Below are 17,462 nucleotides of genomic sequence, written 5' to 3' on the forward strand. Positions count from 1 at the left end.
CACCCTGCCTTTAATCCCAATGTTTGTCTTCCAAAGATAGCCACCTCACCGTTCGAGAAGCTCATCTACTACTCTACATGCTTAAAAGAGGTTGCATCATGTAGGATCCCATTAGTCTGTCTGCCCTGTGTGGGATCATTGTCCATAAGGAGGCAGAAAATCTTTCCTCAGGAAACGAAAGTGTTAATTCTGTGTCATTGAGGCAAGATTGTAGCCTGGCCTGCATCACGGCACCGCACATGAACTCACTGCAAGGCTGCAGGTCACAACACACATCCAGTCTATGGCTGTTTTTTTTTGTTTTTTGTTTTTTTTTCCAGTGCCACGTTAAATCCTGCTGAACTTCCTCGTTTGATCCTCTGCAGCATTGTGGGCGTAAAACGAGGGCTCCGCAAGCCACCAGCTGTGGCCTCTTGATCTTTAAACTCAAGGAGTGAACCGGTGCCGTGGGAGAGTGTTACAGTGGACATGCAGGCTTTGAGTGTACTTTTGTTGTTGTTGTTATTGTTGTTGTTGTTGTTGTTGTTGTATGCTTTGTTACTTACAGTAGGATGCAAACAGTGCATTTTGTGTGTCTGTAATCCACATTCTGCTAATCCCTCTAAATACAAAGGTAACCTAAATCAAAAGCCATTAGACGTCAGTGCTGTTCCCATGCTATCATGTCATCTGCAGTAGTGTTAGTTTCTCTTTAATGACAGAAAGTAAATTTAAATGATAATATATGTAAGACTGCAAATTATTATTGTTTTCTTTGTGGATTAATCTGTCAATTCCTTTTTTTATTGATTGTATAGCCTGTAAAAAAAAATTGGGTAAAATGGCCATTATAATTTCCCAGAGTCCAGTTTTCTGGAGAGTGTGAGTGTAGGGGGAAAAAAAAAAAAAAAAGCCAGACCAGCTGTTTCCATTCTTTATGCTAAGATAAGCTAAATGGCTGCTGGTGGTAGCTTCATATGTTGCAGAGAGAAGTGAGAGGTATCAATCTTCTCATCTTAAGCAATTGTTTAAGCACTTCATGTTTGAGTTCAATGATTTTCAGTAGTTATTAAATTATTAGTAGTAGTTCAAAAGTATTTAAAGTAAAGAAATTTGCTTTGCCAACTCTAGCTGAACTTTTCTTCTTTGAGAAGAAAATTTAGGCCTAGTCATTTGTTTGAACAGACAGTGATGATGAGATAGTGATGTGGCTTACAGCGATAACATTTTAAACTCTATTCTTATTGGTGAGGAAGGCTTAATAGTAGAGGCAGGAGCTTGTACAGTGTTCAATGATGCATGAAAATACAATGATACTGAATAAATCTGAGAGAGGAGGGGCTGGTTACATTTCAAAGGCGCTGTCAAAACTGACAGACTCTTTACTGTGGGGTTGCTAGGGAGACGGGGCCTATATGACTGAGGGATAGCACTGAAACTACAAGATGCTACTTTAACACGAGTAGAAAAAAACGAACAGCTGACAGAAGCGAGAGATGCGCGGAATAAAGTAAACAAAGACTAAAGGAAAAAGTGTTAAACCACCGCAGCAGAAGGTACCAAAGATTGTGGAGAGAAAAGTCTAGAAATTAAGTAAAATACAGGAAAGAATGTGTGAAAGAAGAAGGTCCAGCACTGAATTAGTGCGGCTAGTGGACCATGCAAGGTGGAGCATGCATAATCACCTTGGAAGACTGAAAGTGAGGCTTTTAAAGATTCAGCTCTCTCTCTCTCTCTCTTTCTCAGTGTTTGTGTGAGTGTGAGTGTGAGGCCTGTGAACAGCAGCTGCAGAAGGCCTCCATTAGCATGCTGGAGGTGGTTATGTAAACTGTCATGCTGTTAGACAGAGTGAATGTGGGAAGTCGGGCCCTGGAAACAGAGGCCTCTGTCTTCATGGAAGCAAATTCAGTGGTTGTGATTGATTTTCTCCCAGTGTGTTTGATAGACATTACCACCATGAAATGATACGGCTCAGAGGTCTCGAGGAAACTCTGCGGCTGTATCAGATGAAATTGTCGATAAATCTGAATTTCATTATGCCTGCATTAAAAGTGGTGGTGGTAAGTTCTTATCAAACTGTGAATCCAGCTTGTCTGTCTCAGCTGCGTTCAACTCCACGGCCTCCGAGCACTTGGTGCTGCCCATACATAATTGAACTGAGTTCCTTCTTGATTGAATGTATCATATCCATTTTTCTATTTGTATTAGTTTAAGCAGAAAAATATTTCAGGACGTAAACTGAAATACTGGATTAAAACTGAACCATTCATGCATATATGTTGTAAAAAATCACTGCAGTGTAGTTTGATGGGGATTTGCATTTAATCATCTATAGTTAAGTGATAATCTATAACATTTCTGTGTAAGTAAATTTGCATTTGCTCTCTTTCACCTGTTGATACACACACAAGAGATTCAGCATTTACCAGGCTCCCCACGGTGCACAGGAAGTCACATGTTTTCTGTTTTCAGTAGCAGTTACTATATTTGGAAGCAATGTAAGAAGAACTGGGTAGTAGTAGGGCAAAACATTATTAAGTCGCCATGGCTGCAAAGAAAAGAAAGAGGCATCTACAGAAATGCAAACTTCTAGTAGCAGAGAATCAATGAGACATTTGCACTGCAAAAACACAACAGAGAGGATCCGCTGTCAGTGGAGAAGGGGCTTTTTTTGAAGGAATAGTTTTACATTTTTTAAGAAATATGCTTTGCTTTCTGGCCTAGAGTTAATTGAAAAAAGTTGATGCCACTCTCATGTCTGTACAGTATATATATATATGAAGCTACAGCCAGGAGACAGTTTAGCTTAGCTTAGCACAAAGCATGGCAGCAGGGTGAAACAGCTACCTTGGCTCTGTCTAAACATAGCCCCCCAAAAAAACACACATTTTTTTTTTCACACAAGGTTTTGAATGGATAAGGCACATGGCATGTAATGTGGTAATGAGTGATCTTTAGAGACGCAGACTTTATACCATTTGGACAGATCCAGGCTAGATGTTTCCCCCTGTTTCCTGTCTTTGTGCTAAATTTTTAGCTGTCTCCTGGCTCTAGTTTCATATCTAATGGACGGATATGAGAGTGATTTTAATCCTCTCATGTAACTCTCAGCAAGAAAGCAAGTAAGTGTTTTTTCCAAAATGTCACACTGTCCCTTTTTGAAGAAAAAACATTTCACAAATTACTCTCTTTTTGAAGGAAATCCCCAAACTTATGTACAAATACAATAAAATCCCCTTTTCTTTCACACTTTGTCTGGCTGTCAGTGTTTAAATTCTCAGTCTGACCCAGCATCTCTGTCTCCTCCTGCAGGTGTTTGCCACCTACCCCAACGAGGATTACGACAGGCGTAATGAAGACGTGGATCCCATGGCAGCATCTGCAGAGTACGAGCTGGAGAAGAGGGTGGAGAGGCTGGACCTGTTCCCCGTGGAGCTGGAGAAAGGTACAGAGCATCATGAACCCTCATCAGTATTTGTCCAAATTCTACATTTACAAAAGCTGTGCACAAAAGACCCGAGTTTGGTCAAATAAATAATTCCAAGTATTTATTTTAACCTGGTTGGGGCACTGTTTATTTACACTATATCAGGAAACAGAATACAAGACATTTCACATTCATGGAAAGGCATTTGAAAATGAATTTAGGTTTATCAGATTAACTTCCCACTGAACAGTTTGTCGTTCTTTTTTGTCTATTTTTGAAGCTGCATAACAAAACATCCTACATTTGGTTATTACTTAAGTAAAAAGGCCTTCAGTGTTCACACTCTGCCTTCTGCCAAGCTTCCTTTTTCCCACAAAGCAAAGAAAGTGCAATGGCTTTACCTTCCATCTCTCCCCAGTGAGCCACTCTTCCAACATCCCTTCAACATTATGGTGCATTAATATATTTATAGAAGACTATATTTGGAATTGTGTACAGGGCAGGTTGCACGGGATACCATATGTGATCATGTTCAACTGATATGCTGCTGTGTGTACTGTCTACATTAATCTAGTTTTGGGGGGGGGGAGCAAAGGCTCTGGTTGTTGGTCCATAACAGTAAAGAGAGAAACGGGGCTCACAAATGAATACACTATCTCAGCAGATTACGCCTCTGGCAGGAAATGGTTGTTATCGCTGATTCTGATCTAACTTTCAGAACACATAATGAAGGTGCTTTTATTACAACTATTAATCAATATTCTGCTCATACAGAAAGCTGCTGTCAATTTTAAAACTTACACAGACAAGAGCTCACATAGCCTCCTTTTAGTCTGAGGATTGTTTTAAGCTACTTTAGGAATGTTTTTATGGACTTGCCCCTGAATATATATGTTAATTTAAGAAGTTAGATTGTTTAAATTGTCTGTTCTTTCCTTCTAATTGTTTTCTGTAAGGGTAACTTAAGCTGCAATTCTTGTATAAAGGGGCTGGTATGGTTTTTAAATGCAGTATATGTAGATTATACTTATAAAGATCAATTGATTAGGTTGTACTTAAAGGTATCGTGTGGATTTTCTGACCAGTAGAGTGCTATGGGGCAGTGTTTTTATCTGTAGTTCCCTGGTTGCACAGACAAAGGCAATGAAGAAAAAGACTATTAGCAAGCAAACTTTGATTTAACAATGCATGGTTTAAAATAGTCAAAGATTGGCATTGTATTTTTTTTTATGAGGAAGGAAATGCATTGTCAGGCCTCAAGGACACACACAATGCATTTTGGTGAGTAACAATGACTGTGAATATAACTTGTTTGTTTACAAGAAAATGTAATAGTGCACCTATAATTTAGTTCTCATCTGTGGTAAAAGGAAAGGGGCAAGTACTGCTTTTAGCACTTTTATTAGCTAAATTTATCCTAATATGTAAATCTCAAGGCTGATGGCATTCCTCATACTTGACTCTCAATGACATGACAGTATAACAAATTTAAACCAAAACCTGTCAAACATGGATTACAATAACAGTATGGTAACAGCTAGTCTGGTATTCCCCACTCTCTTTCAGATGGCGATGGCCTGGGCATCAGTATCATCGGGATGGGTGCAGGGGCTGACATGGGCCTGGAGAAGTTGGGCATCTTCGTTAAGACAGTCACAGACGGAGGAGCGGCACACAGGGATGGCAGGTACGTTTATTCATGTTAAATTCATTTTGGATCGTCCTGATTGAGACACAGTCTACAACAGAAACATCCAATTTCAAAGGTTCTCTTCAAACTCAGAAGGCCGTTGCCATGTTCACCATCTGTCTGCCTGACGTCAGCTATTTCCAGGAGTGGATAGTTCATTGTCTCATTTTGATCCCTGCCAACTGCAAATAGGTCTTGCTGCCAAGCACGAGGACTTAAAAATGGAGTTTGGCCATAGTTGAACTGTTACCATAAATCCTAAACTCCTTTCTTTACTGTCTCCTCCAGGATCCAGGTGAACGATCTGATTGTGGAGGTGGACGGCACCAGTTTGGTGGGAGTCACCCAGAGCTTTGCCGCCTCTGTACTCAGGAACACCTCAGGAACTGTCAAGTAAGAGTTGCTCTAACTAGTGATGATTTTACTACATTTTAACTGACTCACTTTAACACCAAGAAACACAAATCATCTAAACACCGGTGTTATTTTTATAATCAGTGTTAGGCCTGTGGCTCTAAGGAGGGCAATGTTGGTCGGTCTGTCAGTTGCTCGATCCACCACTTCAGCCCAGACTATATACTGAACATCTCAACAGCTATTTGGTGGATTACTATAAATTTTGTACATTCATGGTGCGCAGAGGATGAATCATTCTGACTTTGGTCCTAATGTTTCATCTAGCCACACAATAAGTCAACAACCATTGGATAGATTATCTTGAAATTTGGTACAGATATCCCCATAGATATCAAGATATGCTCAGATGATACCCGCAAGAGGAACTGTAGTAACTTTTGTGATGTTTTAATTTTTCCTTTTAGATAGATAGATAGATAGATACTTTATCTATCCCCAATGGGGGAAATTCATCACACCATCATCATCAAATTAATTTGACAAAGTACCTACAGAACCTAAGCCACTCCCATCAGCCTTGGTTGTACCTTGTGTTTAGTGCTAAGTAGCAAACGCTAGCATGCTAACATGCCAGACCAGAAAAGTTAACAAAGAGTGCTAAACACCAACATGCTAGCTTTGTAATTGTTAGCATTTTAGCATGCTGATGTTAGCATTTAACTCAAAGCACCGCTGTGCTCTTAGTTAAATGGACATTCGTTTTTACAGTTTCCATTTTGCTATCTTTCTATTGGTCTTAGTTGTGACTAGAGCATCATTTTTGTTTTACTATCCGTCACCACACCTCGCTATGACACACAGCATTCTTGCTTGAAGAGATGGTTTCCTCTATACCCATAGCCAGTCTTACACGCAGGACTGACTTCTACCACATCCTGCCCATTCAACTCACCAGACTGCAGATTTCTATCTCAAGTCTCAAAGGGTCGTGATTATACCCTTCAGCATTGAAAAGCTCCTTTTTGGAGACATTCTGAATGAGGTCCAAAGATTCCACACTATAGCCACAGAAAACATGATTATCAAATACAGTTGGCATCAAAAGTATCATTTTGAAATGCCAGGGGGCTATTTGTAGCCTGGCTCTTTGGCGTTTTGGTGAAGCTGACTGTTCCCTTTGTGCTCCTTTTTGTCATCTAAGTTCATTCATAATTCAGGGTTTTAGTGGTCAAGGCTGTTGGGGTAATTGTTAGTGTTGTGTGACTTGTGAAGATCAGAGACCTCCATAGATAGCTCATACATTATGGATCTGCTGCAGCGATGGCGAAGGGCACTAGAGCTCAGACCTATTCATAAAAAACGTCAGGGAGACAAATAGACAGGGGGCAGGAAGTGTGTTTGTGAACATTTAATTACCCGTTAGCGCAGCAGAAATTGAAAGGCTGCAGCGGCTGGCTTAATAACCGATTGTGGCTTCATCATGATTCACTTTACTTTTCCCTGTTTACTGCCTTTAATTGGACAAAGATTTGTGAGTCTCAATCAGGAGGCATATAGCCTCTATAATGAACTGTAGAATGAGCTGAAGGAGTAGGCCAATAACACAGAGACTGCCTTTGTCCATGTGTAAACAGGAAGCTGTTTTCTGTCATCAGAGAGCAAGCACATTCCTTACTGCATTAATACATGCCACTATAACACTCTAAGCTGTGTATTATATATGAAAACCACTCTCATGGTCCATGTGGAACCAGTGTTCAGGCTCCACAGTGGTCTGGAGGAAAAAAAAAAGGGCCATCATGTATTATTTAGCATGCACATACAGTATCATACCATATCAGATAAAGGCCCTTTGAGCACGATTTGGGCTTAGTGGTTTGTGAGAGATGTTTCAACTGGACTGGTGATTGTCAAAACGCAGGTTTGTGATCGGGCGAGAGAAGCCGGGTGAACAGAGTGAAGTGGCCCAGCTCATCCAGCAGACCCTGGAGCAGGAACGTTGGCAGAGGGAGATGATGGAGCAGCGCTACAACCAGTACATGGATGAACAAGAGGTCAGTCTTGACACTCAGGGCTGAATATGAAAAAAAAAAAAAAACACACACACACACTGGTGTAAGATCTAGCTGACCACACGGCTTGTTTTTGTCATTCTTGAATCAGAGGTGGTGCAATGTCTGCAAACACGTGGTGCACAAGTGAGGGTGCAGTGCTTACTAATCCATTTTCCCCCAACCCCTCCCCCAACACTTGCATGTACACACGCATTACTGCATTAACAAAAAACAGATTTTTGAGAATTCAATGTAATATTTAGACGACTAACTTCAAAATTCTTGCAGGGGAATTTAAATGTGAAACACAGCATGTGAGGAGCATGATCTTTTCCAGCTCGGCTGTTGTCTTGTCAATATTTAGGGGGCATCCAATCAGTTATCTCAGTGCATTAAGAAATTTAAAGTAAGAATATGAAAAATTTGACTGTTGCAGCTGAAACATAGTCTTTCACTAAGCCACTTGATAACAGAACAAAGGCATCATTAAAAAGCAATAAAGTTTATGTGACCTTATCAACCCGTTCAGACAAAATTCAGCCTTGAAATGAAAAACAAGGCAGATTTTTGCAACTGTTGGTTGGTCCTGTATGTCCTTGCTTCCCCTTCAGGATTATGAAATTCATCTCAGTACCATCGTCAACAGAAGTGACTCTGGTGTGGCTGTGTTGTGTGTGCTACGGGCGCAAAGCCACTCTGTTGTGTCCAGCATGTAGTATCAGTCTGATTAAATGATAAGCTCAGCTCCAAAATGGGGACAAATCAGGATGACTCAAATTTTGTGACCCAGGATGTCCTTTGCTTTGTTAATCGTAGTGTCTCAGTTTTTCTCTCTCCTTTTACATAAACGGAACAAAAACTGTCTGTAGTGTGTGTGTTATTATGATAATAGAGAGGAAGTTGCCTGAAAGGGGGTGATGGTGGGTGGTTCTTGAAAAGCATTAGGTTGTATAATGGAGAGTATAGTCTGCTCTTTTGAGTTTGGCACCATCTAGTGTCAATTTAGTGTCATAGCACAGAAATATGTGCTTTTAACAGCTCCATTAAATACTGTTTCAGTGCCGTCTCCTATTTTTCTGCTCTGTTTTATTCAAACATTTAACAATAGATGTAGAGAAATGCTCATTTTGTTCTCTTAGAAATCCACTTAACTTCCCAGAAAACAGTACAGTGTAAAAACAAGAGCAAAGTCTGATAGATGTTTGAACAATCTTTCTTCCCTAAATTCAGTTTTATCTATACAACTGATACTGTTTGCACTTTTAAATGATCCTTCAACACATCTTGTCCCACTGCAACATCTGGATTGACAATGATATTAGTTAATGAAGCAAGATGTAGCTTTTAAACTTGGTAATCATAAAAAAAAAAAATAAAAAAAAAAAACTTAATTGCAGCGTGAAGATACGTTTGCACTGCACATCATTTAACAAATTATCTCCTTACCTCAACCTCATCCCTGCAGGGTGCTGAATATGGCACAGATGAAGAAGAAGATGAGGATGAGGAGGTCAGTCCGCCGTATCCCAGCGCCATCGAAGTGTTTGACTTGGCAGAGAACGAGGACATGTCGCCTCTGGAGACAGACCCTGAGAAACTGGCCCATAAATACAAAGAGGTGAGCAGGCAACTGCTTAATTGGAACATTTCCTGTGTAATCACAGCTTATTTCCCCTGATGTGCCTAATATTAACAGATGTATTTAAAAATGTCATCTCTCTCTTTGCTGTAAAGCTCCAAATAAAGCATGCTGTGACCCAGGCTGAGATCCAACAGCTGAAAAGAAAGGTAAGGTGTTACTTTAAGATAGTATTAAATCATTATGTTATATTAGACACCAGTAGACACTAGATAACACTAGTCCTAAAGGAAGAAGCAGCATTGGTTATTTAGTGTTTACTGTCTTTACTGAAACGGATGCTTCACCTGTCTCTCCAGCTGCACCATGCGGAGCAGGAGAAGCAGCGCTGGCGTATGGATAAGGCTCAGCTGGAACAGACCCTGCACGAGAACAAGGAGCGCATGGAGAAGCTGGAGGGCTACTGGATGGAGGCTCAGAGCCTGTGTCAGGCGGTGGACGAGCACCTGAAGGAGACGCAAGCCCAGTATCAGGCCCTGGAGCGCAAGTACAGCAAAGCCAAACGCCTGATCAAGGAATATCAGCAGAAGTAAGACATCTTCATTACACAGATGAGAGCTCAAAGAGATGTGTGATGTATCACATTTGAGCTGAACAGCCTTGACACTGTCGTCTGCTGCCTTCAACAGGGAGATTGAGTACCTGAAGAAGGAGACCCAGCGTTGTGCACAAGTTGGGGCTGAGGCCTCCCTTCTCAAAGAGGAGTCTGGACAACTCCAAGAACAGGTATTGGAGGTGACCTAGATTTAGCCTACTTTGCTGGTGCTTGTAGCTTTTACTCTCAGATATAGTCAATGGGCAGCACAATAAATAATTAATGTGCTCTAATACAAAACCTGGATAAAAACTGACTTTGCAAAGTGCAAAGGAAAATGATAATGTCTCAGAATGAATTTGCTGCTTTCAGCTTCAGCTTCAGCAGCACATTAGGTCTCAAACATCAACAGTGACATCATTTGCAAGAGTTGTGATTAAAGCCTTTTTCTATGTGTCTGGTATTTATTCAAGCATGAGTAAAGAGTCATCAGATGATAAACTAAAATTACATATTATCAATCAAAGGTTCTCTTATGGCATTTTAATTGCATAGCTGAAGATGTAAAGCTTAATATTGGCCTGACATTTAGATTGGTATTTAAGGGTCCGTCACCAAAAACGAATAAACAGTTTTGGAGTGAATTGAGCTACAGCTTGAGGAGGTGACAGTTTGTTTGTTTTTTTCAGCATTCATGAGAACAATTTGGCACAAAACTGCCTCTTAAGTCAGCCTTGTGGCATTTATACAAGCCTTAAAATAGTTTTCAATGAGGCTTCAGCAATAACAGCAAAACCTCAGAGGGACCATATTTAGTCAATATGTTGTATTAGTTATTAAAAGCCCAACATGACTCACACTGCAGCATCCACGTGATAATTATAATAACATTTGAACAAAAAGTATTTGTGTGTTTGCCAACAATGTGAAAAAAAAATATTTCGATGTCAGAAAAAGTATAAAGATCAGAACATATTGTGCGTCAATTCTAGATAACATCTTATTTCAGATTTTTGGACCCAGCTGTGTTGTATACTGTATTGATCACATACCGTCACTTGGTTGAACATGGTCGTAACTGCATTATCCTCTGTCTGCTCTAGGTGGCTGATCTGGAGTGCAGGGTCGAGGAGCTGAAATCGGAACCTTTATAAAAAAAAAAGAAAAGAAAAAAAAAAGCCTTTTTTCTGTTTCGCATCTCAGAAAGCAGAACTTCGCCAGATGAAGTAGAAGATAGTGTTATTGTACTTGGAATGAACTGCAGGGTATTTCTTGATTCCAACCTGAGCTTGGTTTCCGGTCGCATACTGTATATGTGTCCTCAGGCTTTGTATTTCAGCCACTTAACCCTTTTAACCATGTTTTTCTGTTAACATTTACGGGAACGTGAAGAACGGTTTTATCATCACAAACACAGACTCTGTTGAGCTCTAGATGTACTGTTCCTTTTTTAACTTTCAGAGTTCAGTATTTAATCCCTTAATTTGTGGTTTTGTGACAGACCTGGCTGTTGCTTTTAATTGCCAAAAAACAAATTCCTCTCTTTCTTTTGCCTAGTTTTGTGACCTTTTTTTTTTCCCGAGTTTGTACAGACGTGATACTGTGTGGTTTAACAATCAGTTTGGTTTGTAAAAATTTTTATTATGTGTATAACATTTAACATAATATAAACTAATGAGATTGAGGGTTGTTGTATATTTTATGTGATGAAGATGTGTAAATTGGACGGAGATTGCACTGAAGAAGACATCACACAAGGTGCTTCACTGGAACAGAGGACTAGACGGGAATGAGTCTTTGAAGGTGTCTTTGAAATTGTACAAAACAGTTACCCAACCTTCGTAGGGGTCTTGTCACTTAACCTTGAGAACCACCTGCTGCCTACCTTTCAGAAGTGTTTGTGTATTTTTTACACATTAAGACTCATTAATGAGTAACCAATCCTTCGGTTTCAACCCCTCGCTTCTTTCAAAAAAAACAACAAAAAAAAAAACCACAGAGACAAGCCTCCACAACTGCTGTGCCACAAAATGAAAATGGATCTTTTTTTTCTTTTTTTTTTTCCCCCTCAAAATGGATGTTGTCAAGGACTTGTGTAACTGGTATTAGTTAGGACTACTGATATAAGAAACATTAGTGGACTTGGGATGTTAAAGAAGTCGTTACCAGCAGCAAAGTTACAGATTTAAAAAGCTTGTCTCTAACCAGCAGCTGCACTTGACACCGCTGTGTGTAGCACATGGAAAAACACTGCCAGGTTTCTACCTGTTTCAATTTACGCACAGTTTAAAATAAAATTGAGTCTACTTGTGTCAACTGTCATACCAGTATGTTTGTATAGTTCAGGTAAGACTGAAATATTTTACTTAATATTTATAATATAGTCAAGGTGGAAATATGAGCTAACAAGGACAAAAACTGACAAAATCAATGCAAAAAGCAACGTTCAATAGACAAAGTTATACTGTGTCATGTAAAAAAAATAAAGTAGTAGATCTGGATGACATTGAAAAAAACAGGCATGGTTATGAGTATTTTCATAATATTAAGGCTTGTACAGTGCACATGCTTTGCATTGTATGTTTTGTGGAATAAATGGTCAACAGTGATGGTGAAGTTGGTCGTTTTTATTTCAAAGCAGGTTAACGTGAAACAATAAGCATTTGTTTATGTGACTGTGCATCTTCCTTTACATTTTTTGTTATTTGCAGGAAACCCATCCAATGGATGAATTCACTCCCTTTCGCACAAGACAGAAAAATATATTTTTAAACAGAAAAATTCTGTTTGGATATGAAGTGCTTTATCTTTAAACTAACTGAAGCTTAAATAATGTTATGTACAGGACATTGAAAAATTCTCTGCAGCTCTCCCACAATGCCTCCGCTAAATCCTAACAATGTGATGTGATTACAAGTGCATCTTCTGGTGGTGCCTCCTGAGGTGATAGTTTCGTGAAAAGCTCTTTCCGCACTGGGTGCATTTGAACATTCTCTGTCCCAGATGAAGCATTTGATGAGCTTTGAGACTCTGCGGGCGGCTGAAGCTTTTGCAGCACTCGGGGCAGCTGTAGGGCCTCACCCCCGTGTGCTTCCTCTCGTGTCGCTTCAGGTCTCCCGACTGCCGAAAGCTCTCTCCGCAGTGCGTGCACAGGTACGGCTTCTCTCCCGTGTGAGTCCTGAGATGAACGTTGAGCTGGCCGGTGTAGGAGAAGCTTTTGCTGCAGTGAGGGCAGCTGTATGGTTTCTCTCCTGTGTGAATGCGCTGGTGCTGCTTCAGACCGTAGTGGTTGGTGAAGCCCTTCCCGCAGTCGGTGCACAAGTACAGAACCTTCACCTGCTGGTAGCACGTGTGAGATTTGAAAGCTTTGGCGCTCGCACAGCTCTTCCCACAACGGGGGCATGTGTACTCCTTTTCCCCTTCCTCATTCTCCAGCTGATCCATTAGGTTGTCTGAATCGCAGTGTGATAGATACTCCACAGGGTGGTGCCTCTTGATGTGTTTAATAAGGTAGCTCTTCATCGTGAAGGAGAACTGACAGAAGGAGCATGAGTGGAGCTCAGACGTACAGTGATACTTCATGCAGGTGTTGCTCTTCTGATGCTGTTTCAGGTTCCCAGATGTAGTGAAGACTTTATCACAGCGCTCACAGCTGTAAGATTTTGCGTTAGCGTGCACTGTCTGCTCATGTCTTCTCAGGAAACCAGACATGTTAAAAGTCGCCCCACACTGACCACACTTGTGCTGTCTCAAAGCGCATTTGTGTGCTTTAAGATCATCTGGGTTTCCATATGTTCGTTTACAGCGATTACAGCTAAACCATTTATATTTTGTTAGCTTTCCATTTCTGGCAGCAGGTGCCTTTGCTTCATTGCAGCTCTGCTCAGCCTGAGCCGGGCCGGTTAATGGCTTCTTGCAGATGTCTGCCCTTCGTTTTGGAGCAATGAGCTTGGTTATGGCAGAAATTCTAGATCTAGCTCCAAGTCGCTGAGGCCTCTGAGAGGGAAGCTTTTGGATGGATTCAACTGTTTCGGCTTCTGAGGGTTGTGGAATGAAGTCAGGATCATGGGTTTGATCATCATCAGCAGGCACTGGATCACCATCTTGATTTTCCACAGCAGTATCCTCTGAGTGATGCTCACTGATGTGCTGCTCAAGGGTATCCACTGAAGAAAAAGTCAGTGAACACTCGGCACAGCTAAAGGGCATGGCGTTTTGCTCCTCGGGAGCCTCGTTTAACTTTTCTTTCCTTTTACTTTCTTTTTGGTGACGCCGCAGGTGCCTGGTCAGGTCGTTGTACTGGCCAAAGCACTTCTGACACACAGTGCAGACATATGGACGTAACCTCTCATGGACAGTCACCTTATGCTTTTTGAGGGAGGCTTCATTTGTGAAGCTTTTTCCACAGTCTGTACAATTAGATTGGGACGTTTCTGCTTCTCCTGCAGAAGTATTCTCAGTTTCAGTTACATCCATATCTTCTTGTAGATTCTCACTTACATTCATGTCCTTAGTTTCATCAGCTACAGCTGGATCTGCTGTTGTAAAAAGTTCTGACCTCTGTGTCAAGCTCTCAGTCTTCTCGCTGAAGTTTTTCTTTTGATTAGGGGCTTTTAGCACAGCCTGCTTTCTGTGAACTAACTGGTGTCTGATTAAGCCAGAGGCCTGGCTAAAAGTTCGCCTGCACTGTGGGCAGCAGTAGGGGCGCTTGTTTGAGTGAACACACAGTTTGTGCCTCCTCAGGTGAGGCATTTGCTTGAAAGTCTTCCCACAATCACCACATGTTTTGGCTTCAACGGGATCAACAGATAACACCACCAGGGATGCTACAGAGTGACCTGAGTCGGCATTGGAAGTGGGATTTTCAGGTTCAGCTACCTCAGCGGCAGGTGTTGTACAGTCCTCTATAGGCTGTGAGTGGAAGTGCTCTGTATGTCGCTGGAGAAAGGCCTCTGTAGTGAAGGTCAGCTGACAGTCGGAGCACAGGAAGATCTGTGATTCTGCAGTTGTATTATTCTCTACAATTAAGAGGAGAGGAGGAAAACATTAGTCATACTTCATTTTACCATATAAAAACTAATACTGAATTGTAAGAATTCTCCTGTTTTAAGGAAGAACATGGTGATCGTAAAATGACACTAGTGACTGGTTCATAGAAAAACAGCCGGTAAAAAATCTTTTTTTGTGACTAGTGAAACTCAGATAGTAAGGGTACCTGCTGAATTCAACTTCATAAACCATATCTGGGTCCAAGCTTCACTAAAATGGGTGAGAAGCTTGTTGCTGGGCCACACCATGAGCTCGTCTCCAGGTTGTATGGTGCGGCAGCAGTGAAAGAGGACGCTGCCTTTGAACTGGACCGCCAGCAAATTTGTCTCGTCTTTATTACGAGCGCAGTTGACATACCTGTGTACGAGGAAAGAAGAGAGCTTGAATATAAACATGGACGGGTTTTTAGATGCACCGTGATGTTAACCATGAAACTCAAGCAAAGCACATACAAAACACTGACATTCTGACAATGGAAATTATGGATTATGTTTTTAGACTACAGATTCAAATCTTACATAGCACGAGAGACAGGACACAAAACTTGGTATTGGAAGGTTATGAGTAAAAACGTAACACCTGGCTACTCTAGCTAACCTACACCCACTGATATACTTGTTTTTAGCTACGTGTTTGCATACATGTTATGGCTACCTCCCATGTCCTGCCTTCCTTCAGAGAGTTGGGTGTGTGTGCCAAATTCCGTTTTATATCCTGGCATAGCCATCCAAATGGGAATTTTCTTTTTCTCTCCACAGTTTGGATCATTTTTAATCTCATTTCATTTAAATAATGAAATAATTTAAATACATTACCTCATCCAGTTTGAGTGTGTTTCTCTGGCACCATCAATGTACTCATACTCATGTTTTCCTTTGCAAATCTACAGAAAATGAGAATATTGTTGAGACAACACAAACATACCAATTACCAAAACAGGACGTTGTTGTGAGAATGAGTCTCAACTACAAATAAAGACTCATTATTTCAGTTTGGCATTTCTGAGCTCACCTCCCAGGAGAAGTCACTGGCCATGGCATTTTCACTTGTTGTCACTTCCCCCTCATATGGTCCAAAATGCATTCCTGGAGACACTATTGGTCCATGATTTATGACCCCAACACCGACCCTGGGAATACTAGATCTGCCTATCATCAGACCATAGGGAAGAGTGAGGAGGGCCCTCTGGGGGACACCCATGCTTGTTGGAAAGTCAAGAACGAAAGAAGGGCCACTAATATTAGCCGGGTCACTCTGGTCCTGGAAGAGAGTCAGACACTCCTCGCAATCTGCAATATAAAGAGGAGGAAAATAGAAGAATACAGTAAATTATGTTTATGGTTATCTTTATTAAACCACCTATAAGTTACACACTATTATCATGCACATTAATACACCAGTGAGAATTTTAAACATTCATAGTCAAGCAACAGTTCCTGTTTATCACAGAATATTTTTGCGCAAATATTCCACATATCAGTGGGAATATTAATTCCATTCAACACTCAAATTGAAATTAGGAAAAGGAAGAAATGAACATGGCCTTTTTGTCTTACAAGGTCATACTCTAAGGCATATTTCATGACATTTTGTTCATTTTCTGTCTATAGTTTTCCATGGTAATGTGGAAACTTTGTATGAGGCCCATGATGCTGTGAAAATACACTGAGCTGCCAATTTATAAAGTACAAATAGCTAACACTGGAAATTCAATTCATTGCAGGGCTGCTGTATTGGACTGCATTAGTTTTAGTTGAGTGTATCAAAAACTGGCAGCTGAGAGTAGGTAGAAGAGGTAAGATAGTATCTTACAAAAGCCATCATCCGCCTCTGGATTTTCTTCCTTCCCCACAGAGTCCAGTTCCTTCTGGACTGTTGTTTCTGCTGGCTCTAAAATCGGTATCACTACAAGAACAAAGACACTATTTAGAAACGTGTGTATGATATCACGTTATGTCTCTGGTTTAAATTTTGAACAAGAGCAAAATCTAATCTGGAAACTTATACCTGTCGGGGTGTTGTCATCAGGTGGTAGACACTCCTCTGTAACAACAACCTCTTCGGTTGTCTCAACCCATTCCACACCGTTGCTCCTGCCCGACATGAGTGCAGACTCTGTGGAGTATTTACAGAAATTATTATAGCTACACTTTTGGCTGCTGCTCACACAAATAATACATAAAACCAAAAAAGCTGACGTGACGACTAGCGTTTGTATGTTAGCCCATATCGAGAAACACTAGAATCAGCAACATGTTTAGCAGGCTGACGTTACATTCCATAAAGATGGTGAAAAACCAGTTCTGATAAGATTCAGTGCAAAAAGTGATGTCATTAGTTTGTTATGGCTAATGGCACAGCTTTCACAGCTAGCTAGCTATCACAGAAGCACAAGCAACATTAACAGCACGCAACATTCCCGGTTAATTTTTCTACATTAAAGTAGGTAAACTTTTGAACCTACTCAAATCACAGTGAATATATTCCTCTGACTACTTTGCTAACTAACATTCAAAACGGTTGCTTTTGGCCGTTAACATATGGTCTCGGATTAGAAGCCAGAAACTAAACTAATCGAGACCGAGGACGCTTCCCCGGAAGTAAATAAATATCATTTTCAGCATAAGGGTCTGAATTTCCGTTATTTTCCAAATAAAAGTAGTAATATTAGAATTACTTATGCTGTTTTTCTGCCATTGCGCTTTAACAGCGAGTCCAACCAGCAGCATCAA

General features: G+C 40.7%; 2 protein-coding genes across 4 annotated transcripts in view; one reads left to right on the top strand and one right to left on the bottom strand.

Moving 5' to 3' along the window:
- LOC111656137 (neurabin-2-like) overlaps positions 1-12,290 on the top strand; it is a 19,955-nt gene extending 7,665 nt beyond the window's left edge. The window contains exons 3-11 of the mRNA XM_023407728.2: positions 3,292-3,424; positions 4,973-5,093; positions 5,385-5,489; positions 7,375-7,507; positions 8,973-9,125; positions 9,242-9,295; positions 9,446-9,675; positions 9,776-9,872; positions 10,785-12,290. Of these exons, the coding sequence (XP_023263496.1) occupies positions 3,292-3,424; positions 4,973-5,093; positions 5,385-5,489; positions 7,375-7,507; positions 8,973-9,125; positions 9,242-9,295; positions 9,446-9,675; positions 9,776-9,872; positions 10,785-10,835 (1,077 nt within the window). The 3' untranslated portion in view covers positions 10,836-12,290. The remainder of the gene's footprint in view (positions 1-3,291; positions 3,425-4,972; positions 5,094-5,384; positions 5,490-7,374; positions 7,508-8,972; positions 9,126-9,241; positions 9,296-9,445; positions 9,676-9,775; positions 9,873-10,784) is intronic.
- Positions 12,291-12,293: 3 nt separating this feature from the next.
- Positions 12,294-17,426, bottom strand: prdm9 (PR domain containing 9). Of its 3 annotated transcripts, none has more exons than XM_087174403.1 (7): positions 17,408-17,426; positions 16,738-16,845; positions 16,543-16,635; positions 15,742-16,019; positions 15,546-15,613; positions 14,897-15,087; positions 12,294-14,699 (listed from the first exon to the last, which is right to left on the bottom strand). In XM_087174403.1, exons 2-7 carry the CDS (start codon positions 16,832-16,834, stop codon positions 12,592-12,594), a joined length of 2,835 nt encoding a protein of 944 aa, XP_087030529.1. In that variant the 5' UTR covers positions 16,835-16,845; positions 17,408-17,426; the 3' UTR covers positions 12,294-12,591. The 3 variants fall into 3 exon arrangements, with proteins under 3 accessions (XP_087030529.1, XP_023263494.1, XP_023263495.1); XM_023407726.2 differs by lacking the exon at positions 17,408-17,426 and adding an exon at positions 17,195-17,323; XM_023407727.2 differs by lacking the exon at positions 17,408-17,426 and adding an exon at positions 17,240-17,312.
- Positions 17,427-17,462: the final 36 nt, after the last annotated feature.

This window comes from Seriola lalandi, unplaced genomic scaffold (assembly GCF_002814215.2).
Source record: "Seriola lalandi dorsalis isolate HSWRI2012SDOR001 ecotype SW California unplaced genomic scaffold, Sedor1 jcf7180002054346, whole genome shotgun sequence".
In the NCBI taxonomy this organism is placed as follows: domain Eukaryota; kingdom Metazoa; phylum Chordata; class Actinopteri; order Carangiformes; family Carangidae; genus Seriola; species Seriola lalandi.